Source organism: Pyxicephalus adspersus, chromosome 2, assembly GCF_032062135.1.
Source record: "Pyxicephalus adspersus chromosome 2, UCB_Pads_2.0, whole genome shotgun sequence".
Taxonomy (NCBI): Eukaryota; Metazoa; Chordata; class Amphibia; order Anura; family Pyxicephalidae; genus Pyxicephalus; species Pyxicephalus adspersus.
The window spans coordinates 50596979-50622106 of NC_092859.1; the positions used below are offsets into that span (position 1 = coordinate 50596979).

Genomic DNA, 25128 nt, shown 5'->3' on the forward strand with positions numbered 1-25128 from the left:
GCTTTTTGGATGTCACTTTATGTGCACACAATCTCAAATGTAGTAATTTAGCAATATTTAGTTTGTTTTTTTTTTATTTTACAGTTTAAAATATTTACAAAAATGATTTAGACAGGTACAAAACTGTGGTACATCACTGAAACATTTCTGTACTGCCAAATAATAGTGTATTAGTCACACTCTTACCATATATTCTGATGGTGCCATAAATTCAATAGTGGCATTCTGGACTTCTGGTCTTTTGTGTGGTTCTCCGTAAGCTCTTGTTACAGGATTGTACATGAATTCTTCAGGCACTACATTAAAAAATACATAGCAAAAAATAGTTTATTAGTTCAAATCTAAAAGAAGTACACAAAGAAATTATTTTCTAATATACATATATAGAATATAATCAATTTTGCTGGAGTCTGGTTATTTAAAACCAGTAATGTGACAGAGAATGATAATATCTATATGGTCATATTACAATGCGGCACTGACTTAGTCTTAGCTTCAAGAACCAATTTTAGAAGTTGCAGGGACTGTTGCTTTACAAAGGGGAGTGTGAGTGTAAGGAACAAAAGATTTTCTAAAAGATTCCCATTAACTTTACTATTTTTAAAGTAACTATCTTACTAGAAATCAAACATTCCCAAATATACACTATGGTATGTGAAGGGAATTTTATTTGGGGTCTCCCAAATAAGGTCACAGATGGAATTAAAAACTGGACAGAGTCTCTAACATTGATATATTTTATGCATTAAAAATACACTGATTTGGCTAAAGACAAGTTTCATAATTAGATGCAATTTTTTTTTTAAACAAATTAAAGCAAAATAAAAATGTTGGTCTTTTTACATGAAAAATATATTTCTTCACAAAAAACACTTACCATCATTTACTCTGTAGCATAAATTACATTTCCACCGCCTTTGGTCCAAGAAGGTGACAAAAGGGTTGATGTATGTACGGCAAGAGCGACATCTGACTATAGTACTCGATGTTACAACAGGAAGTTGCTACAAAAACAAGATTATGAACATCTTAAAAAGAATAAAGTTATAATAAAAGATGACCACAGTAAAACATATGCAATTAACTATCAGGGCATTCCCAAATCTGAGGTCTAGTCACTAAAATGTAACTGGGATTTAGATCTATTCTGTGAAACTGAATTTAGTTAGGATTGCTATTGCAATACAGGTTTTTATTTAAACAATTTTTTTTTGTAACGAGAGAGTAGCACACTAATAAGTAAGGAAACAAAGTATATTCATATATAGTTTAGCACTGGTTAAAATTATAAAGTTAAAGCAAGCACAAAGCGTGCACAAATGGTACATGCTTGAAAAAGGTTCATACCGACAAATCCTTGAATGGATGAAGCAGGAGCCCCAGTGGAAGCTTGGCTTTGTTCAGCAGAGCCTGAGTTTGAGGGATGTTAGTTAAAGTACAGCGAAATAACCTGCAAGGCACATCAATACGGACCAGGTAAGACACAGCCATATTAACAAAGCATATGGTTAAAAACACCAATCTGAAAGCAAGTTTATACACAGATTCCCACTTTTTTTGATCTGCAAACTATGTATCTAGTAAGGAGGAGGACAATAATGTTAACCCTGTGTAAACTGGAATGGTTTACCTCAAAAATTCTCTTTTGCAGCTACCTAATTCCTTGTCATCAGTTGGAATTCCAGAGTTCCACCACACTTCATCTGCCCCTTCCACAAGATTATCCACTAATTCAATTATGACCATAAAAATAATGGACATGAAAGGATTTACATATAAGTTTACAAAAAGTAAATCTATAAAACAAGTCATACTTGACCTCTCTAGCTGTGAACAAGGTAAATTGTGGTTGTGAGAGTTAATCCACACGCTACTTCAATTTAATGTGTGTATGGCCAAGCACTAAACAGTATAAATATTTGATACATAACAGCTTATTCGATTTTTGGCCACAAGTTGGCACTAGACAAAACTGGACCCCTATTTATTGTACAGGGCTGCGTAATATGTTGGCGCTATATAAATCCTGTTTATTAATAATAATCCAAAGTACGTGTAACAGAGACTTATAAATCGGAATACCGATAAACGAGTGGGTAATGGTTATAATGTCCAAAATAACGGTTGCCGACATGTTTCCCCTGACAATTAGGCTTCCTCAGGGGTATTATTGGCTTGCAATAAATGGTACAGAGGTGTATGATTGGATGCCAGCAAATACACATATATCCAGATATATAAAGCAATGTACAGATCAAAAGGTTCCTCATAAGGGTAAACAAAACCTTCTTAAGGAAGTTAAGTTAGCTTTCAAAAACTCCTACAAGGGTCCCCAAACTAATCACATAGCTTATGTTCTTTACAGATGTCCAAAAGTAAAGATCCTATCTGTGAGTCCTATAAGACATTAATGTGAAGTTATTAATTCTCAAAGTTTTTTGAGGAATAAAACACACGGAGTTCAGTTTCCAAAAGCATGTTCACACTAGATATTTTTTCTTTTGGGGTTTAGTTCCGCTTTAACCCCCCTAGCGTTCTAATTCTCTCTGTATTTCCATGCAAAAAGCATTACATTTTTTTGCATAGAAGTTCATTTTAAATTGTAGGCTATAATTCTTAGGCATAATTCACCGAAATATGTCCAAAATGTAATAAATTTAATAAACTTTAAATGAAAAAAAACACAAAAATCTGTGAAAAAAATTGTGAAACATTATATAACTACAGTATTATTTAAATTATTTGAATTTCCAGCCAATCTTTCTGCCTGCATCGACGCCAAGGGGAAACCCCAGAGAATGAGTGAGGATCAAAGAGGAAGGACGTGTCCCCAGGACGCCGACGGAACAAAGGAAAGCGACCCCGAGTGTGACTCAGCATTACCGCTTTTAGCAAGTAAAATCCACCCCGAGTCACACTTTGGAATACAGCCAGGAGGGTTAAGCCTACAGGCAATAGCAAAACTTTTTGACTTAAAACATTTTTTTTTTTTTTAGTAAGATAAGGAAAAATACTCTTTCAAACCCATCTACCCATGTACAAAAATAATTATTGTTCCAAACATGTTAGTCATCACCAATAATGTAACTAGTAGGAATAAATGGTGCTAATCTTTAAAACTAAAATATGAGTTTTAAGAAAAAAAAAAAAAAAAAAGGGGGGGGGGGGGGGGTGGTGGACAGCTCTGGCAGAAAAATGATATCTCTGTATATTAAAAGAACAAAAGCTATTTTCAAATATAATTTTTCCAGTTTATTCCTTTGGCAGCCTGTAGTCCTAATGCTACACAAGGGCCAGGCCATTATGATTAGGATCTTTAAGTATAAAAGAATGTAAAGCTATATACATTTTGCAATTTTTTGACCTTCAGGCAAAACAATGAAGTTCACATTTACAAGGAAGTGAAAGAAAGGAACAGAATTTTGTACAGCCTCACTAGGGTAAATTAAACAGTACTGTATGTTAAGAATGGTAAAAAGTTTTTTTTTTTTTTTTATCATACTAAAGGTACCTAAAGTTGTACAGACATGGAATATTTGACATAGATGTGAAAAGTACCATAAGATCCTTTCCATACAAGTGATTTATACTTTTGGTGGCCATGTGCGATTTGAAAACCACGTTATATATATATAATATACACATACAAACCCATATAAACACTTACTCTGGACTACAATTGACTTTCCGTATATCTTCCTGTAGACAGGGTGTAGGGGCCTTTACTGGTGTTGGAGGCAATATGTTCCGCTCTTGAAGAAGGTTCACAGTACGTAACTCATCTAGTTGCTGTGCTTGATGAAGACTCAGACCTCCTACTGATGATACCAAATTGTTCATCCCCATAGAAGGCTGTAAATAAACAAAATAAAAATGGTTTACAGACCTGGAAACAAGTGCAGTCATATCCTAAAAGCTTCTGTCACTAAAAACACTGCAGTACAAAATCAGGTCTTATTCCCTAAAAAGCAAGGTTTGAAAAAGGAATTTTGTGGTAGAATCACAAATTACAAACTACTTGTTGCAGTCTGTCACTAGAATTACTGACACTATATCGTTCTGCCCTTATTACCTGAAATAGGGTGACAGTGCAGCACAAAGAAGAATTGTCACCTTATGGGCAGGGAAAATTTAGATTAATCTGTATTTTTAAATAGAGACGAAAAGTAAACTAATAACTAAATCCAGCAAACACACCTTGGGAAGAGAGTTGAAAACATATCAATAAAAAGCAAAATGTTGTAAGCAGAATTATTAAACAACCTCAAACTGTAACTTCTGCTGACCTGCTAAAGGGTGGAGGAAAAAAGAGGATCTACTGGCAGTATCAACAGGTAATGAAACCATTTACAGCATAACTGCAATTTGGTCACTGATAAAAGGTTTTCAGACTTGTGAAAATATCTTTAAACTTCTGTATTTATCATGAGCTAAAATCCTTATTAATCTCAACAGGTAATACATTACTCATCAATGAAGCATATCACTAGCAAAATGTGAAGTACAGTGAGAAAATTAATATCTCTAGCTGTTCAATGGAATAAAGCCATAATCCAAAGAACAGTTTTCTGTTTAAACTAAGATACATGAAAGCAACAGTCTTATCTTGTATTGTACCTGAGGCAACGGCTGTGGTGGAGTAGGATATCTCTGTGTAGCAGATGTTAAAGCTGGACCTCCTGCTGGGAAAGCATTTTGGTACCCTGGAGGTAAAGTTGGGTATGCATTCCTGGTGATTTTAGGATTCTGAGGAGGTGGAGGAGGCTGAGCAGGATGAACCATCCCTATAACAAAAAGAAAAGTAATTTGAATGCAACAGATAATTTAACATAAAAGGCATATTTGAAGCTCCTGCAAGACTTCTCAACAGTAATATGATAACAATTCAGCGCCTCCCAATCTAAAAGCACCTAGTGCTGGGTGCCAAACACACAAAAAAAAAGCCTTCCGAGTTTGGAGTTCATAATAAGTAAATGATTGTAGATATTGTTTAAGTAATGTTTTGCCTTCTAAGTCTCTGCAAAACGAACACATAGATAACAGAGGTTCGTTGTTTCTTCATTAGCTATGTTCTTCACTGTGCTTTTCTCCATATGGCCAAGGTGGGGCTTTTATAGATAGTGCCCTCAGAAGACAATCTGGACAAATCTTGAATGGTTGATAAAACGTTTAGCAATATAGTGAGCACCAATTTAGAAGCACTTGAGTGTTTTTTAGCAAGCAAAGCCAACAGGGAACTTGTAGGCTTTCATTTAAGAATATTTAGTTTTAAGTAACTAACTGAAGTTCAGAAATTAAATGTGTTTTGGGGAATCCAGGTAATTTTTTGACATATGATTTTAAAATGATAAAAAAAAATCAATTTGGAAACTAAGTACTAGGTAAACTAGGTAACTTTTGAGGCACAGACCAAAATAGTTTATAGCCAGGATTGTGTTTCTCATGTTTGGAATGGCTGACAAGTTATTGTTAGTAGATCAAAAATGTCCTGGAAAATGAGAATTGACTGCTTACCCATGAATCCACCACCTTCTATGGTATCGTAGCTGTTTTGGACTGAAGTGTTGTCACTGGTTGGGGGTGGATGAGCAAGACCTAAAAAAATATTTAAAGTCAATACATAAAACTCTTTTTAATTTTATCAGACTAAGAACAAGGGCAGCACAAATTTTGACTTGTCAATCTTGCCAATTCTAATGTTTTCTATGAGGAAACTCAAAATGCAGCAGACTATAAAAGTCCTGTGCATGTGCGCGACAATTCATTTGTCCTTGTCATTTGTGCCCAGTTTTTATAGGCTCTCGCAATCATGATCATGCAAATGCATTATACATTCAACAAAAGATTGCAAATACATGTGTAGAAATTTTTTACAGATTAATTTAATGGTTTTAAGGCTAGGTTTTCTTTCTGGTTATTAACATTTGTTCGTCGACAAAAATTTTTTCATGTGAACATTATAATACAGCAATATATGTAGGGACAAATCCAGTCTATGAAATACACTGATATCAGAAAATAGGTTTTTACCATTGTCTACTCTATTCAAACAGAAAAAAAAAAAAAAAAAAAAAAAGTGTCTATATTTACATACTAACGCTCTAAAGCTAAGTACACACGTCAAATTTTTCTCGCCTGATAATCAGGTCTGGGCCTATATCAGGAGAGAATCTGGCGTGTGTACAGCCCGCGTCGTTCATCGTCCGTGGACCCGATCCTAATGCAAGGGAAGGGGGAGAGCACACAGCAGGGTGTCGCTCCATCACTCTCGCCCTCCCCTCTCCATAGAGCAGAAAGGTGCTGTATATACAGCACTTGTTCATGCATCGTGCAGCTCTTATCGTTGGAAAGGATCATGAAAGATCTTTTCCAACGAGAAGAATTGCATGTGTGTACGCGGCTTAACAGCTACCAAAACAAAAAAGTGTGTTACGTGGTTTAAGATGATAGACCGTTAAATGATCTGAAGACATATGTATCACATACAGAAGGATTCAAATGTAAGGTCTTTTTTTATTTGGAGGACAATGTTCTGAATAATACTTATCATCAGATATGATTATTACACGGCATGTTCTTTTAATTGAAGTGATAAGTGACTCCCTAAATCAGTTAATTTAAAATGGATAATTTAATCTGTCTGATAAAGCATAATCTAAATATATTAGAATATGATCAAGATTCTACATTTAAATGCTATTGATACATGAAGTGCCACGTCTTATTTCCCCAAGGGGGGGAGGGGCTAATTTAGAAGGATGACTTAAGGAAAATACAGTATTCTGATAAAATACTGAACAGTGCTCAACCCAGGAATTTTTTTGAGCCGGGTGGGAAGAAATTGTAGGCGGATGGCAGCCCCTGTATTGTGACCCAACTTTTCAGTAGCCACATGAAAAAACAGCCGGGTGGTTACTGAAAAGTGCCGGGTGGTGCGCCCAGCTAAAAGGGGCTGGGGAGAACACTGCTGAAAATTGTTATCTTGTTTTTAATTTTGCATGTCTATATTTTTTTTTTCCAACATTTACAGGAGCAGTGCTGGGGATATTTAAATCAGCCACCTTTTAGTTATTCCATTCTTTTTAAAAAAATAATTACTTTAAATATTTAGGCATCCTGGCACATTTGTTGTAACCACTTTACACAACTGCTTTTTTGCATAAAAGTGCAAAGAGAAACATGAAGACAAGCAAGATTGAAAAATGAATACACACGATACTATCAATATGGAGTATTAACCACATATAGAATGCACTGTAGCTTTAAGTGCTCATATACAACAACCCCAAATAAACACCCCTTCCCTCTCCACCGCTATTGCACAAGTCTAATTATAGGTTCACATAGGGTTACAGCAATGTATTTCACTTTTCCAGGGAGGATTCTTTCCCAGAGGAGAGGATTGGAGTAAATATCAGAACTGCTTAACCCAACCTATTAATATACCAAGCTGGTAAAGGAAAATATTCTTCTCACAAACTTGCTTCTACTGCAATAAGACATAATATCTTAAGTTCTTACCAATAAGTGTTTGACATCATTCTGATTTCAACAAATGTTTCCCTGGGAAATTTTTAACTAAAATCAAGGCTTATTAGCAATTACTGTGTACCTTACAATGCAATAACTTTATTTAGTCAGTCTTTTAGGTGGAATTAAAGTTTAGCACAACATGCAATAAAACCCTGTCTTCCAACTCCTAATTGTCCATATAACTATTCTACTAACCCTTGTCCCAAAACAATGTCATCTGTGCAAAAAACACAGTTCATCATACATTAAAGTGCTTAAAATCATAGATATTTGTTCTTAAACTAATAAACGATGTCCCAGAAGTTGAAAAATATCCAAAACATATTAAACAGTAAAGTATTCAGAATTTTAATATTAGGGCAATCATTTTGTTGGACAACATTTTGCAGTTCTCTTCTTTCTTTGGTACTGCAAGTTATCTCCATATATAATTAAAAGCAGTAATAAAAATCAAAGCAACTTATGTCACAAAGTACTGGACATAGAGTTTTGTGGGCTCATTACCATCTAAAATAAGCCGTAGGGGATTTCACCTACCACTGTGCATAATAGTGAAAGTTTTGGGTGGGCTGTTCCTATGTGCATGTGTATTATTTGTGAACCCAAACAAATAATAAGGCTTTGCTAAGGGTAAAGACTGGAATATATTAATTGTAACTTGGTCAAACAGAGGTACACATTAATTACAGCACGAAGGTATTAGTTTCAAATTAGCACAGTAATATGTTAAGGCTAATCCCCTACCTCTTGGACACTCTACAGCTGTACCTGCTGTTTCTCAGTTGAATGCGCTTCCTTCTCTTGTACTGAAATGCTCACTCCAAATTCATAGCACACGGTGAGCTTCCAACATTGTGCATTGAAAGCTGCATCAGGTCTCACAAAGCAGTTTTTTTTTTTTTTTTAAGTTTGGAGGTTGTCTAGCATCGTCTAGCACTTCTTTCGCTTGATTCAATGCTAAGGGCTCTTTATATAAAGTACAGTGCTTTAGTTGTAATGCAATTTATTTTTCCCCCATGTTCTTTACCTTACCTAGCCGAGTTCTAGATCATGTAATTATACCAACTAGATATTGACTACCAATATTCATGCTGGGAGACCTACATCAGTACAAGGTGGAGACAGCCTTGCCTAGTGCATGTTTCTCCACAACCTGGAATTGAAGACAATTTTTTCCCTTTTCAATTAACCTTTACTGAAAAAGGTGAATGCTTAAACGTGGTGTGCTTCATTCAAGACACAAGACAGGAGAATGTCAAAATTAAACTGATATTTACCATTTAAGGTTGAATATATTCCACAAAATGGTGCTAACTACTTTACAATAAAAAATAAAGGCATAAAGTCAGTTGAAGTTCTAAATTTGTTACATATGACAATATGCAGCAAAGGTATATTTTTTTAATGAAAGCTGTTATTTTTCATCAGCAACAAGAAATCCTTTGGCTAGGCCGAGACTTCCTCAGTACGGATCGAGGTAGGAAACCTAGCCAAGAGCTGCACATGCATCATGATGTAAAGGTTTAGCCACCATATTAAATAGGGAGTGCATTAGCTTATTAGGAATATATCTGATACTATGTTCATTTTGAAGCGTATGTATATCCAAATATTTTTTTTAATTACTTATAGGGTAGGAAGTCATTTCTGTGATTTCCCTTTACTACGTGTCATGGAGACGGAAAAGAAAATGTGTGTGTGTACTTTGTTTATGTGTATGTATATATATATATATATATATATATATATATATATATATATATATATATATATAAACACAAACACACAAAGTGTGATGAATTCCCCTCTTAAACACTTGACCCCAAATGCAAAATGTTTCCATTGAAAGATCAGAAGCCATTTGTAGTATTTCTGTGACAAAAGTTTTCAGTACAAACAGAATAAATATCCCCAGTATAGTCACAGGCAACATTAAAATGTAGCAGTTCTTCTAACCCTTCCCAAGCTCGATCCAAATCTTTCCAGAATATTAGACATCTTTTTCCCTTATGTCTCTTTACAATTATGCTCTCTACCATTCTAAACATATATTACTCAACAGCAATTTAATCTTGCACAGGTCTATCATACTGATGTTCTGTGCACCTGAATTCCCAGATGGATAAAGAGAACCTCCCTTTGGCAGAGCAGGTGCACAAAAGCACAACGTGATATTAAGAATTTAAAAAAACGAATACCAAAATTAGCCATGCATTGCCACAAATGCAGACTAGCTAATCCCAGGTCCACATTGACTTCTTTATCAGTGCAGCAAGAAACAATATTTGTAGTCAGTTTAATGTCATTGTAACATGGCAGTCAAGAAAGACATCAACAAGCGATTTGTTTTCAGCATTCAATAGTCTAAACAGATGCAATATTGAATGCTCTTAACAGGCTGCAATAGGTTGTGGCACTATGAGCAACATTTCTACATAAAATGTAACAAAAAAAATCTCATTTACAAAATAAAAGGCTACAACTCCTTCTAGTGGAAAAAAACACCATAGCTCATAACACAGATCAACAAAAATTTTGTTTTTTTTCGAGCAGATTTTAGATCTGTTTTCAGTTTTTCCCTAACACGTACATTTCCCGAGTTATGAGTACTAATATAGTTGTACATGCATGTTTTTTGTACTAAAACGTAAGCACTTTTGAAGTGAATAGGGGTTGAAAATGATAGATATAGACAGTGAAACAGAAGGGGGAGAGAACCCTGCCTAGCAGAGATTACAATCTAAGAGGTGGGAGAAGTAACACACAATAGGATACCCAACACAGCTTCACTGTCCTACATGCCACCTCCATTATCCCCAGTGCTACTGACATACTCACTCCTTCAATTCTTTCCACTGCTTACCATCAATACAACAGAAGTTACATTTGTTACAGAACATATGAATACAGGATATAGAAAATAACATTTTACATATTATGAAACATTCCAAACAACAACCAGCAAGCACCCTTTCCAAAAAGTTCCCTGTTCATAAGAGTGAACATTATCTCTACTATTACAAATAAATCTACACTAATCTGGAAGATTCAGGAAGGAACACAGAATTATTTTGCATTACCTACAGTTCATTCCAAGTTACTTGACAGCTTAACATAACACAATCTGCAAGCTTAGTTATACATCTTACATCTTCAGTGTGAAGTAAAATAGAGCACACTGTGGTATAGATCTACTGAACAGTGTTAGTCAGGTACCATTGTTTCTTCAGAAATGCTTAGAGTATTATTTTCTTGTGTACTCTGTCTGGATTGTAGCATTCAACAGTAGTCAGCCATTATACTTTCATTCCAGAAACCTTGGTAGCGGTGCTCTATTAACGGAATGTCCTGGTGAAAACGTTCTCCCTGTTTGTCACTCACCATACCAAGATTTTACGGGAAAAATTTTAGATGTGAGTGCAAGAAATGACACGCAACAACACAGTTTTTCTGGTATGAATCAAGCAAATTCTGAACCCCTTCTTTGTATGCAGAAGACTTATGGTTTTTGCCCAGGAAATTTTCACACAACCACTTGAATGCATCTCAAGCTTCTAGCTCAGCTGCTAAGAGAGATTGTTTGAAAACATCATCCTGCAAAACAGGCTTGATCTGTGGCCCTATACATATCCCTTCCTTCATTTTTGCAGTGCTTATGTTTGGAAACATCTCAACAAGGTACTGAAAACCCATGGAGTTTGATTTACTCATGGCCTTTAGAAGGTTCTTCATCAAGCCTAACTTGATATGGAGAGGTGGCAGAAATATTTTAGGTGGATCAACAAGAAGCAGAAACTTGACACTGCTTGTTCCAGGCTTATAGGTATCTCTTGGTAGCCAATCACGCTTGGCATAATGATCTCCCGTAGATCGGCTGTCCCACAGGCATAGGAAACAGCAATATTTTGTGAATCCTCCTTGCATTCCCCTCAGTAAGCCAATGACCTTTAGATTCCCACAGATGTTCCACTGGTGTGTTTTATACTGGATTGCTTTAAGTAGTAACTTCATGTTGTCATACGACTGCTTCAGGTTAACAAATGGTCAATCGGTAAACTTGGTTTGGAATTACCATTATGCAGTAAGACTGCTTTCAAGATTCTTTTAGAGGAATCAATGAAGATACGCCATTCAGATGGAACATGCTCGTGACAAACTGTTTAAGAGTGCATTTATATCATGACAGTAGCATAGTGAACCATCTTCAGAAATAATTTTAAAGACATCAATACAATATATAGCCTGCTTTGACCTAAGATAAAGGCAACATGCAAACAAATGCTACTTAAGTAATGGGCAGAGTGTTAAGGATATTTAATAACTTAGGCGGTTTTTCTCTACAATATCTCTTATTATAAAAGACATAACAGCAGCTGTAAAGAGAATTTTAATAATTCTACAAATAATAACAAGTCCCCTTACCTATTATAAGGAAGTTACATGCAAACAGTCAGAGCTTGGCAGATGATCGCAGTAACTTGGCTTTAACGTACACCAACTGCACTAACAGCTTTAAACAATGTAAAAGAAAAAGCTCCTGTCTTAGCTATAAAAACAGTATATTGTTACTCTAGGGGTTTAACCTATCTTCAGGGACCATGCTGATTTGAACTTCTAAGGAAGGGACCTAGGGATTTTATGTGTCAGGCAGTGTATGGCCGATTTGTAGCAAATCACCTGCTAGAAGCGTATAATTGAGCTCTTAATTTAATATCCTTCACATCAGCTTTGAGTAGAGAAAATTCAGGTTTACAGTATACAACAAAGCTTACTATCATTATGTGGAAATGGGTTTATTGCACAGCAATGCCACTCAAATCCTCCATAGGAGAAGTTAATGCAAAAAGAAAAAAAGAAAAAAAAAAGGAAATCTAAAGGACAGACCTAAATGGAACATTTCATGTAAGAGAACCCAGAATAATTCAATTTAGTTCAAAAAAAGATATAAGGCTATTAGTTAAGCTATATAGTATTTTTCTTTTATAAATCCTTACTTTGCCATATGCCTTTATTGTTATTATTATTAATAAGAATAATAAACAGTATTTATATATCACCAACATATTATGCAGCGCTGTACAATAAATAGAGATTGCAAATGACAGACAGATACAGACAGTGACACTGAAGGAGAGGGCCCTGCTCTGAAGAGCTTACAATCTAAGAGGAGAAAGGAACTTTTATTTTGTATGTAACCTTTTCCTTATCATTCCCCTACTGGTAAGTCTCTAAATTTTAGACTTGAATGAAACATAGTTAACTCAGACAAAAGGTAACCTATGGAATTATTAAATTTTCTCTATGTTTGTAGGTATCAGCAGATGTATGTAAATCAAAGACTGACCGTACTGGCTTAAAAATCTATCTATGACATTTTACAATAATATTAAAGAGTATTTATTTAACACCAACATATTAGGCAGCACTGTACATTAAATAGGGGTTGAAAATGACAGAGAGTGACACAGAAGGGGGAGAGAACCCTGCCTAGTAGAGATTACAATCTAAGAGGTGGGAGAAGTAACACACAATAGGATACCCAACACAGCTTCACTGTCCTACATGCCACCACCATTATCCCCAGTGCTACTGACATACTCACTCCTTCAATTCTTTCCACTGCTTACCATCAATACAACAGAAGTTACATTTGTTACAGAACATATGAATACAGGATATAGAAAATAACATTTTACATAATATGACACATTCCAAACAACAACCTGCACCCTCTCCAAAAAGTTCCCTGTTCATAGGACTGAACATTATCTCTACTATTACAAATAAATCTACACTAATCTGGAAGATTCAGGAAGGAACACAGAATTAGACATTTGCATTACCTACAGTGCATTCCAAGTTACTTGACAGCTTTGAAAGTGCAGTGATTAATATAACACAATCTGCAAGTTTAATTTACTATGAATTAGTAATCATCAGTGTGACTGACAGGGCAAGCCACAAAGTGTAAATGAGAATACAAACACCTACACCTGTAGAGCTCCTTTAAACTTAAAGCGAACCTAAACTAAATTTTTTCCTTATATAAAAGGGTAGACAACCCTTTTTATAAGGTAAAAAAAATTACCTTTTTTTTGGTGGGGGTTTAAATCCTTTAAAAAAAAAAAAAAAAAAAAAAAAAAAAAAAAAAAAACACAAAGCACCTCCCCTTTCTTTCTTGATCAACGCAACGATCAAGACAGAATGGGAACGCAGAGCCTTTCAGGATATATGCATCATGCATCCAAGGAGGCTTCTGGCTGCTATTTCTATGCATGCCCAAGATCGGCCATGCACAGAGTCTTTTCTTCAATGGGGGAAAAAAATGTCAATCTCACTTGTGTCACTTGATCTCCCGCCTGAGCAGTGCGAGGTCAAGTGACATATTAAGAAGGAGTAGGAAAGCCAAAGAAGATGGCAGCGCCACAAAAGAGGTTACTGGGACAACACAGGACTCGAATAAGTAAACCTCCAGATGGATCAACGGATCTGCCAACGTGAAGGGGACGGTGAGTTTTTTTGTTTTTCCGGTTTACTTCCACTTGAAACAATAGGAATGGCTGCTATAACAGCTGCAAGATGCTGCTGTAAAAGTTGGATATAGGAAGTGGTATCAGTTTGGTTGTCTAACTTTCAAATTTGTTTATTTTCAGATTTCTCTCTAGTACTTTTAAAAACTGACCCAGTGCACTAACTGATCTGGTGGTAACATTCACAAAGAGTATGGCAAGATAAAAGTAGAGTTTGAATAACGTATACAACAAAAATTACTATGGCAAAGAGAAATATGTAGTAGAGTAAGCTTAAAGTAGACCTACGATAAATCATCTTAAGATTCAACATGTTATTGTACCGTTATTTTTTTTAAATCTGTTGATTACTTTTAATAAATCTGGTTATGTCATTAAAAACTTTGTTGCAGCACTTTCTTCTACAGGGTGACAGCCATCTCCCAAGTGTGCTCACCCAGTCATATACACCTTTGACAGAAAATACAAGATGCCATGCCAACACACATTTTACAGACAAGCAATTTTTCCAAGACCACACCAGCAATACAGAATAATAGGACAGGTCTTTTTACAGTTTAAGAAAGACCAAGGTACAGTAGGAAGAATGAATAATGTATTTTTTTCTGAGTGGGCTATTGCATTCTTAAAACATTATTCCAACTGTACATCAATGTGATACAACGAACAAAAGCATTGCTTTCTAAAATGTAGTCCTATCTTTATTACATATACCACAGGCCTGATACACGGTTCTCACTTTTAGAAATTCTGTCCTATGCAACAATTCACAGCCAGCAATGAAGTGAGCAGTTGTACGCAGAAGTAAAAAGAAGAGGGTTAGAGATTAGCATCGTTAAGATGCCAAGAGGAAAAGAAAAAAAAAAAGTGAAAACAGTCATATCTTTGTTACACAATGCTTTAGCAAACTTAACTTCATCTATCAACTTTAAAGCACAAAAAACAAACTAGGACATTTTGCAATGTTTACAGTCATGGGCAGCTGCCCATTATACTAATCTAATGTTAAGTAATAGGTTCCTAATTCAAGGGAAAAAATGCAACATACTGTATTAACATTTTATGATTAGCACACTTACCATCCCCTCTGGGTGGAGCATTGATTAAAGTAGGTAAAGGTGCCGTGCTAACTGGGGGGCCAGAGGGTGGTGCTGAGGGTCTTGTCAAAGGGGGTAATGATGTGGGAGGAGGCCCTAAATTTGGCCGGCCGGGCTCAGACTGACTTATTGGTGGTGGAGTAGGACCTGGAAATCATGGTAAGAATAGCAGATGTTAAAAATATTTACAATGCAAATCAGGCTTAGTATGATGCAAACCAATACGTATCCCTCTCAAAGACAGAATGTCATGTAGCCTCACAGAAGCCTGGTTCGGAAACACTGGTTTAGTCTACTTTTATAGATTACATTTCAGTAAATTGCACATTATAGCTAATTGAAAGACAGAAGCATGTCATGCATCGCTTAACATTGTTTCTAATTGTAATCTCCTCTGAGTGCAATGGCAGAATAGAAAAATAGCTAGACCTAATCTAGTTTGCGAAGGGTTAAGTAAAAGAACATATGTTAAATTTCAAAAGTTTTAGTAAAACATATGATCATTTAGCAAAGAGTGGAGAATATTCCAGTTACATGAATGAAACCTTTAGTTAAAATGATGAGCCAAGTCTTACAGCTGGTATTCTTTAGAAAGGAGATACATCCTAGGTAAAAATGCCTGTCCACTTCCAACACACTGCAGAACAGGGCTCCTATCCTCTGTGTGAAAGCAGTATCCTCTCTGAATAGGTCCGACATGCCTGCTTCACAATAAGCAGGGTGCATGAGCTTTACCAATTGGAGATCTCCAGCTGTGAGATCCCAGCTAAATGCAAAGACAGCTCTGCACTTGGCTCAGACCTCTAAAGAAAGACTACTGCTTTCACCCAGAGGGTCCTTCATTGCAGCATACAGGCAGGCAACAAGTTTTTCCACTTATACCCATTTTTTTTTTACAGAAAAACAACTGCTTTTTTGTTTAGGAAATTACTTTGAACACCTTTTGTTTTGATGAACTTTGAATTATTGCAGCTGAATAAAAGTGAAAACACAATAGGTTTTAAAGTTAAAAAGGACCAGCTGTATACATAGGCTGCATTTTGTGCTGTAACCAAACATATCCACACGTTTAAAAACCATGATGAAAATGCAACACCTTTTAAAGCTCCTTATGTAAGGTTTAAAATTATGATAAGCTGTAGTTACATAATTAAAAAAAGACATTTTCAAATGTTTTACCTGTGGCCATTAAACTGTTTTGAATAGAAGAGCCTCCAAAGTTGGATCCATACTGCTGAGTTGTTGGAGGCTTTGAATTGCCAAGTACTGATGGTGGTCCTTGGACCAATCCCACTGTGGATGGTGTATGGTTAGCTAGAGACTGTCCATGACTTAATGGTGTTGGAAAATACTGCCAGTTTGACTGTGCTGCATGTGGAACACTGCTGCCAATTGTTGCAGGAGATCCATACGAGTTTTGCAATGGGGTTGGCATTCTTGCTGTAGAACCAGTATTTGGGGGAGGTGCCACTGAAGAAGGTCCCATATGCGGTCTAACAGTTTGTCCAGATCCCTGATAATTTCCTGGCAGTGGGGCAGCCTGAGGAATACTTTGAGGACCACCATAACTGTAAAGTCCAGCAACTGCTGCTTGCGGAGGCGTTTTAGCTGGCATTTGTTGTGGGTATGAGCTGGGATGTCCCGGACCGTAATTCTGTCCAACTGGTGGATAAATCAAAGGATTTTGAACTGGACCTTAAAAAGAGAATTAAAATAAAAACATCAAAAACTGGTTCTAATAAGCAAAGTCCAATAATAAATATAAGCAGCTGTGTTCTTTATGCTGCCTTAAATTGTGTATTTTTCACTGAATTACAGCAAATGAGATGGCAGAGGGATAAGTGTATGGACATTTGCACAGCAGATTATGGCATACACTAACCTTCTGTGCAGAAATAATGGGATTGCACAGGGAAGCACAGAAACAGTGATGTCCTTGAAACTAAAATAAACTATGTAATAAAAAAAAAAAAAAAAAGGTTTTATTTAAAAATCTAATAGGCAAGTTTAAAAAGGGGGAAAGAAAGAACCACGTGGAGCAAAATAGTTAACATAGAAACATAAGTTCTAAAGAGTAATGGCTTGTCGTTAGCGGGAGGTGTCAGTTGAAGCCAGTACATCACTACACTTACTGCAACAGTAATTGAGTTTTTGGTGACATTTAAGTGAACACACAGTTTTGCCTAAATGTGAACACTACAAGATAGTAAATGAACTGCTATGTGGTACATGTGTCTACAGCACAAATCAAACAATATAGAACTGTAGTCTAGGCTACCTTTCCATACTTTTTTTTTACATCTGTATGTGAATAATACACAGACGATATTATCTAATGCAATAAGGAGAACACATCAGTCTTACTCACTAAGAAACACCATATTTATGCAGAAAACACTAGCAGGAGATGCTGTTATTTGTGTTTACAGACCAGATCACACTACACTTGCTTTCTTTAAAGCAGACCTAAATTAAAATGTTTACTTTACATAAAAGGGTAGACAACTCTTTTGAATAAAGTATAAAGTGCAACAACCTTTTGGGAGCGCAGAGCCTCCCAGGATACATATATCACACATTCCGGGTAGGCATGTGCAGAAGAACATTTTCATTTACTCGGGGGAAAGAGATGCCGGTATCATACATGCACAGTGAGATTGGCGCTCTTTTTTTCCCTTTACAGCAAGCTACGTCACCCAACCTTGCGCCTGCACAGTGCAAGATCAGATGACGCACCCAGAAGGAGGCTCCTATTAATACACAAAAGTGTCCTTTGACATTTTTAAAACCCATTTTTAAGCAAAGCAGTGTTTATTCTTTCTTGCTTTCATTCTTTTTTCCCCTAAACATTTTAGTCGTAAATATAACTTGTAATGTATTTATATAAAACACATTTGCTACCAATTGCAACAGAAGTGTAGCAGTCCCACATATGATCCCTTAGCCCAGTCATACAATGTGATAAATATTTAAGAAGCTTCCACATAGCCACTACTGTAAATGTGGCAGCTAGAGCCTCGTTCACAGAACAAAGACAAAAATTGTGAGAAATGTGCCAAGAATACTCAGCAGTTGCTACAGTAAACCTGAAACAAACTGCGTCATTAATAAACATGTACAAACATTATCAAATAAACTAGTTGACCTGAATGTAAAAATCGAAGACACAAATCCCTTGACTTAAATGTATTTTTGTCATGTATATCATGGGTGTTGGTATGGTAACAAGTTCAAGAAAGTAAAAATTAATTTGACTCAAAACGTGTGCAGTTACTCTTTCTCCACAGAGTCTTTAAACTAAATTTATACTTTTCCATCATGTGCAGCGGCATATAGTAAACCTATTTTTATGCATGTTACCATAATTAACCTGTGTTAAAAGTGTTGCATCCCACCAGGATATGTGCACTACAATTCATTATAATTCATCCAGAATGACTCCCAAAATGTACAAAGATGACCAAAACAAACACAACTCACTGTAAAATGCAGACATGCACATTGTGGAGGGAAAAAAACATGAAAATGCAGAGAATCGTAAGATCCGGTTTTATTTTTCAGGTATGATGGTGGTAAGTTTAGTAAAACAGACAACACACCTTCTGCTTGCTCTCAATTATTAATTGTTTTGCCAGACACAAAACTCTGATTTCTGGTTTAGACTTTGCCGCCTTTCTTAGCTGCCCTAGCTTAAACAAACTGAGAAATATTTGATAGGATACAATTACAAATCTTTATTTATGAGAGATAAGATATTGTCAAAAACTAGGCTGACACCAGGGTAGCATTTTTATGTCAGAGGAAATTAATGAGGTTTTTTTTTTGCATTGTATTTCTAACAACTGCCCAAATTATTATTTCCCCTCTTTTTTATTTATTGCTACATAATAATACTGCTAATCTTCAACAACCTGTACAGCCAGTTCTTGTAAACGTACCCTTTTTTTCAAAACTCTTTTGCAGAAGAGACAGGAGATGTCATTTCTGCAATAAAATACCTTACCTGTTTGATCACAATTTTTTAAATTTCCCGTTCTATTCCCGTTCTCGCCGGTGCTGCCCCCCTTATTTTTCTCTTCCTGGTTTCAATCTTTGGCTATTTTAAAGGCCAGGTTGGGATGATAACTCCTGCATAGGCACAAGGAAGTTCATTCAGTCTCGGCAGCCATATCCCAGCTTCCTATTTTTTAGTTTCTCAGCTCAGAGTATAATTGCTAACCTCAGAGATAGGACAGGTTAGCGTCTGTAGGAGGCTTTACAGTCAAGATTTCTGCTCAGAAAAGGAAGAAAATAGAACTAAATACCAGAATACATAATCATCCACTGAAAGGAATTATTATTATTATCCCCTGAACTATATTATTGTGACATACAGGTTAAAGCAAAACACAGGGATACACATTGAGTTATATATATATATATATAGTATGTTTATCTGCCAAAGTGTCATTCCAGCCAGCCATTCTTGTGCTACTAGTCAGTTACATCAAATGCAAATTCCTGTCTTTGCAATACTCCTTCCCAGGCCAGCTACCTGTGAACTGAAGAAGTTGATTCATTGCCCAGTGAGGAAGCTGGAAGGTAGAGAGGTTTAATGCACCTGCAATGCAGACATACAGAAACCATTGCCCATTTTTTTCCAGATCTCATTGCTCCTATTTGACCACTGTAATGAGATTGGAAAGTGGGAAAGAGGCCAGTGAACTCCTGCTTACTCTACGAAGTTCACTTTTCTTTAAACCAGCAAAATCCTGACTATGCAATCAATGTCTTCAGTGCTAGCAAGCTTTTTAAAAAAATCTAAGATCACATTCTACATTCAACTTTAAAAGTACACATTCATGCATGTACACATCTGCAGAGTTCTCCCCAGCTCCTTTTACCCACCTTACCCAGCACTTTCCTGCGACCACCGAGCTGTTTTTGGGTGATTGCTAAAAAGTTGGGCTACAATACAGAGGCTACTACCCCCTACAGCTCCTTTTGTTGTTTTTATTTCTTTTTCTCTAAATTTTGTGGTAAAAATGTTGGCATTGTGGTCAGGTTTCAAATGTTCTCTGTTTTACAATAACATTTTCCTATGCTATAAAAAACGATATAAATGGTAAGAGGTCAACTTTTTTATTAACAGCATTTCTAAAAAGGTACATACACAACAATGCATAACAATCTCTGAGCCCTGTACTTATAACAAAAACATACAAAATATTCTTCAAATGTGTGTTAAAGTGTGTATACCCAAGATCCTGTTTATTTTTGCAGCCTGTGTACTATTGAAGACCTTTCCTTTTACTTGGTGGCTTTAAGTGGCATTAGGAAAGGAGATGAAAATTCCAGAAAGCCTGGAGAATGTTTCTCAGCCAGTGTTTGTTATAAAATTAATGGCTTATATACACCAGCTTGGTTGCTAAAGTGCACTAAGCATTAGGGCAACTCAACAGCCAAAAAACCACGAATGCAGCATTTTTGGCAGTATGCAGCACAGTGCCGAGAAGGTGCATTGGGGTGCCATTCACAATCAATGACACCACATCACACCAAAACATGCATTGCAGAAAAATTAGGTGGATAAACCTTTAGGCTAAATCTTTTGGAGACAAATTTAAAATTTTGAATTCCCCATCAATTTCCGTCACTGTGACATTTTTTACCAGGACAAACACAAAGGTGAAATCTACCTACTTACCTGGGACACACATAGCATAAACTTTGGACAGGAAATCCAACCTCCAAAAAATGTTCTGGCAATGCATATACTTTGATTGTAATCTAAATCTCAGAGAATTACCAAGCAGCATTTAAAATGAAGCATATCATTTATTATATACAAAATATAACTGGGTATTAAAGCTTTGAAGTAAAGATAGCAGAGACTGTTGGTCCTCATGGAATCAGGAAGGAGTTTTTTCCCGTTAGAGCAAATTGATTTTTTTTGCCTTCCTATGTCCATAGGGTTTAATATCTGAGATATGTTTACTTCTCCTAACTTCCACACTCCTGATTCTCTTGTTATGATTACCCACTGTAGAAGCACCAGATATCTCTGGGACTGAGGGGCTGACTTTCCACTACAGGAGTTGGTGCAAGAGCTAAACCCTGTCAAGAAATAAGGGGGGTCTTAAGAGTAAGCCTAAACCCAGTACAAGTTGCTTCACTTACTATTTTTATATGTCTCCTTACTGACAAATGAGGCCATTACCACGTCAGGAAAATAGGGAAAGTTCTAATATACAAAATGTATGAAGCTGCATGTTTTAAACTACACTTGCTTGACAAAAGCAGCAAAAACCACAGCGATCTACAGAAAAAAAGTCATTGTGCATGTATTTTATTTGCAAATTAGCTGCAGACAGAATACATAAAAGATATACAAACCTGAGCTTTAGAAATAACATGTCAGCCAGGCATTTTACTGGTCTGGCTCGTCCCACTAAGCTTCTGCAAGGTTAGCATTTCATGTACCTGACAAAATGGAAACACCTGTCCCAATTTCTTTTTTTAAACTTGCAGTTCTGTTGCACATTTTACCTATATAAGCCACAATAAGCCATTAGTTATAATACTTATGCATTGCTGCTATTTGGTGGAAACGGTGGCAGACAATTAAAAGCAAGTAAATGTCTCCTGACCTTCCCCAAACTAATGCAATGCACCCTCTCTTTCATTACCCTTAAATGTAATTTAATAAAAGTGTGCAAGCCAATTAAGTAATGACACCAAACACCTAATGTTCAACGTCACAAAAAGACGGTTTCCGGATAGGTGGATTCCCTCTGGGCTATAACAATCATTCCAAAATAAAGAAAACTTTTTTTTTTCCCCCATTTCACCTGGTTACTCACAAACTGTGTTACCACAATCATCACAGATGTGTCAAAGTCCAAGCACAATCATCACAAATATGTCAAATAAAGTCCAGGCTCTGTGGTATATCATAAATCTCAGAAACGGAGGTGGCAGATACCAAGCTATCACCAATGCAGACACTGCACAGATTGTTTCAATGGTTGTAACCTTTCCAAAAAACAAAATATAGAAATGTACAAGGCTGTATTTTTCTGTAAAAATAATTTACTGAATCCTATTAGAAACACAATGTTTTTTATTGTATCAGACATCTGTTGGAATCAACAAGTTGGTTTTCTCTAAAAACATAAGTTTTCATGATCTCATCTGGTAATTTCACCTTTATAACATTTTATAATGAGTATTACTGAACACAGATCACAATGCTGTACAATACTGCCACATACACTGATGACAGCAGCACTAAAAGCTCAAAGGTAACAGCAGGCTGGAAGGTACAGTGACCTTTGGTAAGATTAGCTGGAGGGGAGCAGGACTGAGGGGGCCACCTGACCCACCAAGGTCTCCCATACCCTGATCTGTGATTAATGTATTACACTGTGGCCCCACAAAGGTTCAGGGGGTATCCAACTTTTCTGTGATACCCACTCACATCCCCCACGCTTTAACTCCTTCCCTGCTGTCACACAGAAATGGGCACAGCCACCAGCATTCTGCCATCAGGGCGAAGGGGCACTCATTAAGCACCTAAGGTGTTTCCAATTCGTCCCCCCGTTAATGTGTGGATCATACCCAGTGGGAAGCCGTACTTACCATTAGAGTAGGGCGGCCCGGATCCCCCATTTTGGGAGTTGTAATGAGCGCTGGACATGGTGACTATTCAGACTACTGACGAGGCAGAGCGCACCGGATATCCTGCACAGGCGGCCTGTGTGTTGGAGACTTAATCGCTCATGGTGACTATTCCTGGTTAGTAGCCACCGGTGTTCGTCTGACCTAGGCCTGAGAATATTAGCAATAACGAAATTATCCAACCCTGGGAGCTCAGGCAGCAGGAAGTGCAGAGTCCCGGCCCTGGGGCGGCCCCGCACATGCGCGCTTAGTACACGTGGCACTTCCTGTTCGAGCTGCTTACTGAGCTGCTGATCAGCGTGAGGGAAAAGCTTGCTGCTGGTTAGATTCCGGCTGTGTCATGTGTCACTTGGACTGTGCTCAGAGATAGCGTTCTGAAATGTCATTTATAGAACAGTACAAGTATTCTGATGCTGAATGAGATGTGTTTCATGCAGCTTAGCAGTTTCAATTAGCTGAGTGCATCTATATTTAATAACAAGCGTGCCTATTCCAGTATGGGTAAGTATGTGGGATGCAAGGGACTGCAGTCAGTATTTATTTGCTGAAACACGAGCACAGCAGATTATCAGAAGGGAATGTAATGGAGATTGTTAGTGAGGGGTGTAGATGGGAGAGAGTGAAGCAATCTGAACGTGGATTGAGGTGGCCTATAAGGAGTTCTGTAACACATTATTAGGTGCCATCCTAAAAAATAAACTAACATCTGGACACTGCACATCCCAAACCAGTGATCAGAGGTCTAATTCCCAGTGTTACTTGTCGGCTTTTCCAGCAGTTAATGTTTTTGCCATAACTTGTGCCATGTCTACCAGGAGGCAGCCATCTTGGTAAAAGCACAGTTTTACTTCCTCCTGTCAGTGCCTCCAGCAAGGAGAACAATGTGAAGCACAGCAGTGGTAGTGACATCACCAAATCACCTGAAACTAGAAGTGAGAGGCAGCAGTGTTGGAAATCTCACGCTACAGATATACCGCCAAGAAGGTACTGGAGTGCAAGGAGACACTCATACACAATGTACTGATATTTTTTGTGAGGGGTTTAAGACAGAGGTATATTTATGCTCAAGCTGCTGCCTACAGAGAAGTTACATTTTTAAATGTACCCTGCAACATAGTGGATTTTCACTTTTTGAGTATCGCATACCAAGTTTCCCACAATACCCATGTCAAGCTCCTAAATGTGAAACAGGGTTTTGGCCATGACAGTTGGTTGGGTTTTTTTCTGTTTCCTGTCAACTGGCGGCTGCTTAATGCTGGCAGACAGTCCACAGGGTTCTGCTGCCACCTTGTTACACTTTAATAATGTTAGTGGCCTGGGTGCTTTCTGTTGCTGTATAACCTTTGCTTGTTGACACCAGTCAGGCAGGTGAATTACTGCTTCTGCAAAATTCTGACTTGGCGTTTGTGTGTCTTAGCTAGGAAAAAGCTAGATTGCAGCCACTATGGGGCTAAGGAGGACAGTCTTCAGTATGTACCTGTATGTAGGTTGTGATGTGCCTAATAAACAGGTAAACAGATGTGAGTAATAAACAGGTTTTTTTGGCAAAACAAGAATATATTGTTGAGATATCAACAAATCCAAATAGTAACAATATTAGAGTAAGGTGTCGGTAAAAAGCAAAAATATCACAGAATAGTGGTTCAAGACTCAATAATAAGTCATGGGTCTAAGAACCTGTGTATATACAAAGCTCGTCTGAAATACTATTCAAATGATTGTATTTCTTGACGCATTTCACCTATCAGCTTTTTCTTGGGTAAATTGAGACTAAGGTAAACAAAACCAGACATGAATTTAATAGAATAGTGAAAATTACTTTAATTGTAAGAATGAACTCAGGTGAACATCATATCAGTTTTATATAATTTTTTTGGTATGGGAAAAGGTACAGATTGGTTATATTGTTTCCAAGATTTGACACCTATTGTGTTACAGCCTATACAGCATATTAAGAAATACACAATCTGCATTAATACAGGAGAATGAGTGGTAAGTAGGGTAGTATGTTAAAAAGTTAACTTTAGCCATACGTCATGTTTACAAATAAAAATGAAACTTACAAATTAGTGGTATGGGATCCAAGGCATGAAATTTATTTTAGTTACTGTGGACAGTATTAGGCTAGTGGAATTCGCAGGCAGACATAGAAGCGCAAACATGTGCCTGTGATCAGTGTGGTGTATTTATAGAGTGCTGAAGGGAAACCTACCATCATTGGGCTCTTAAAAATAATTGTTTATCTGTTTTTGGCCTTCCTACTGTTTAAGATTCAAAACAAAAATGCAGTTGGGAGGATAGAACTCTTG

The 25128-nt window shown here is 36.9% G+C and overlaps 1 protein-coding gene across 2 annotated transcripts in view; it reads right to left on the bottom strand.

The window, feature by feature from the left end:
* Window positions 1-23062, bottom strand: part of SEC24A (SEC24 homolog A, COPII coat complex component) — a 42168-nt gene extending 19106 nt beyond the window's left edge. Inside the window, exons 1-9 of one of the 2 annotated variants that reach the window (XM_072400754.1) lie at window positions 22781-23062; window positions 16340-16855; window positions 15143-15307; window positions 5515-5595; window positions 4618-4784; window positions 3668-3852; window positions 1348-1450; window positions 878-1004; window positions 187-296 (exon numbers count right to left, since the gene is read on the bottom strand). In XM_072400754.1, coding sequence (XP_072256855.1) covers window positions 187-296; window positions 878-1004; window positions 1348-1450; window positions 3668-3852; window positions 4618-4784; window positions 5515-5595; window positions 15143-15307; window positions 16340-16855; window positions 22781-22838 — 1512 coding nt within the window. In that variant the 5' untranslated portion in view covers window positions 22839-23062. The remainder of the gene's footprint in view (window positions 1-186; window positions 297-877; window positions 1005-1347; window positions 1451-3667; window positions 3853-4617; window positions 4785-5514; window positions 5596-15142; window positions 15308-16339; window positions 16856-22780) is intronic. The other variant, XM_072400755.1, reaches the window with a different exon arrangement.
* Between the last annotated feature and the right edge of the window lie 2066 nt (window positions 23063-25128).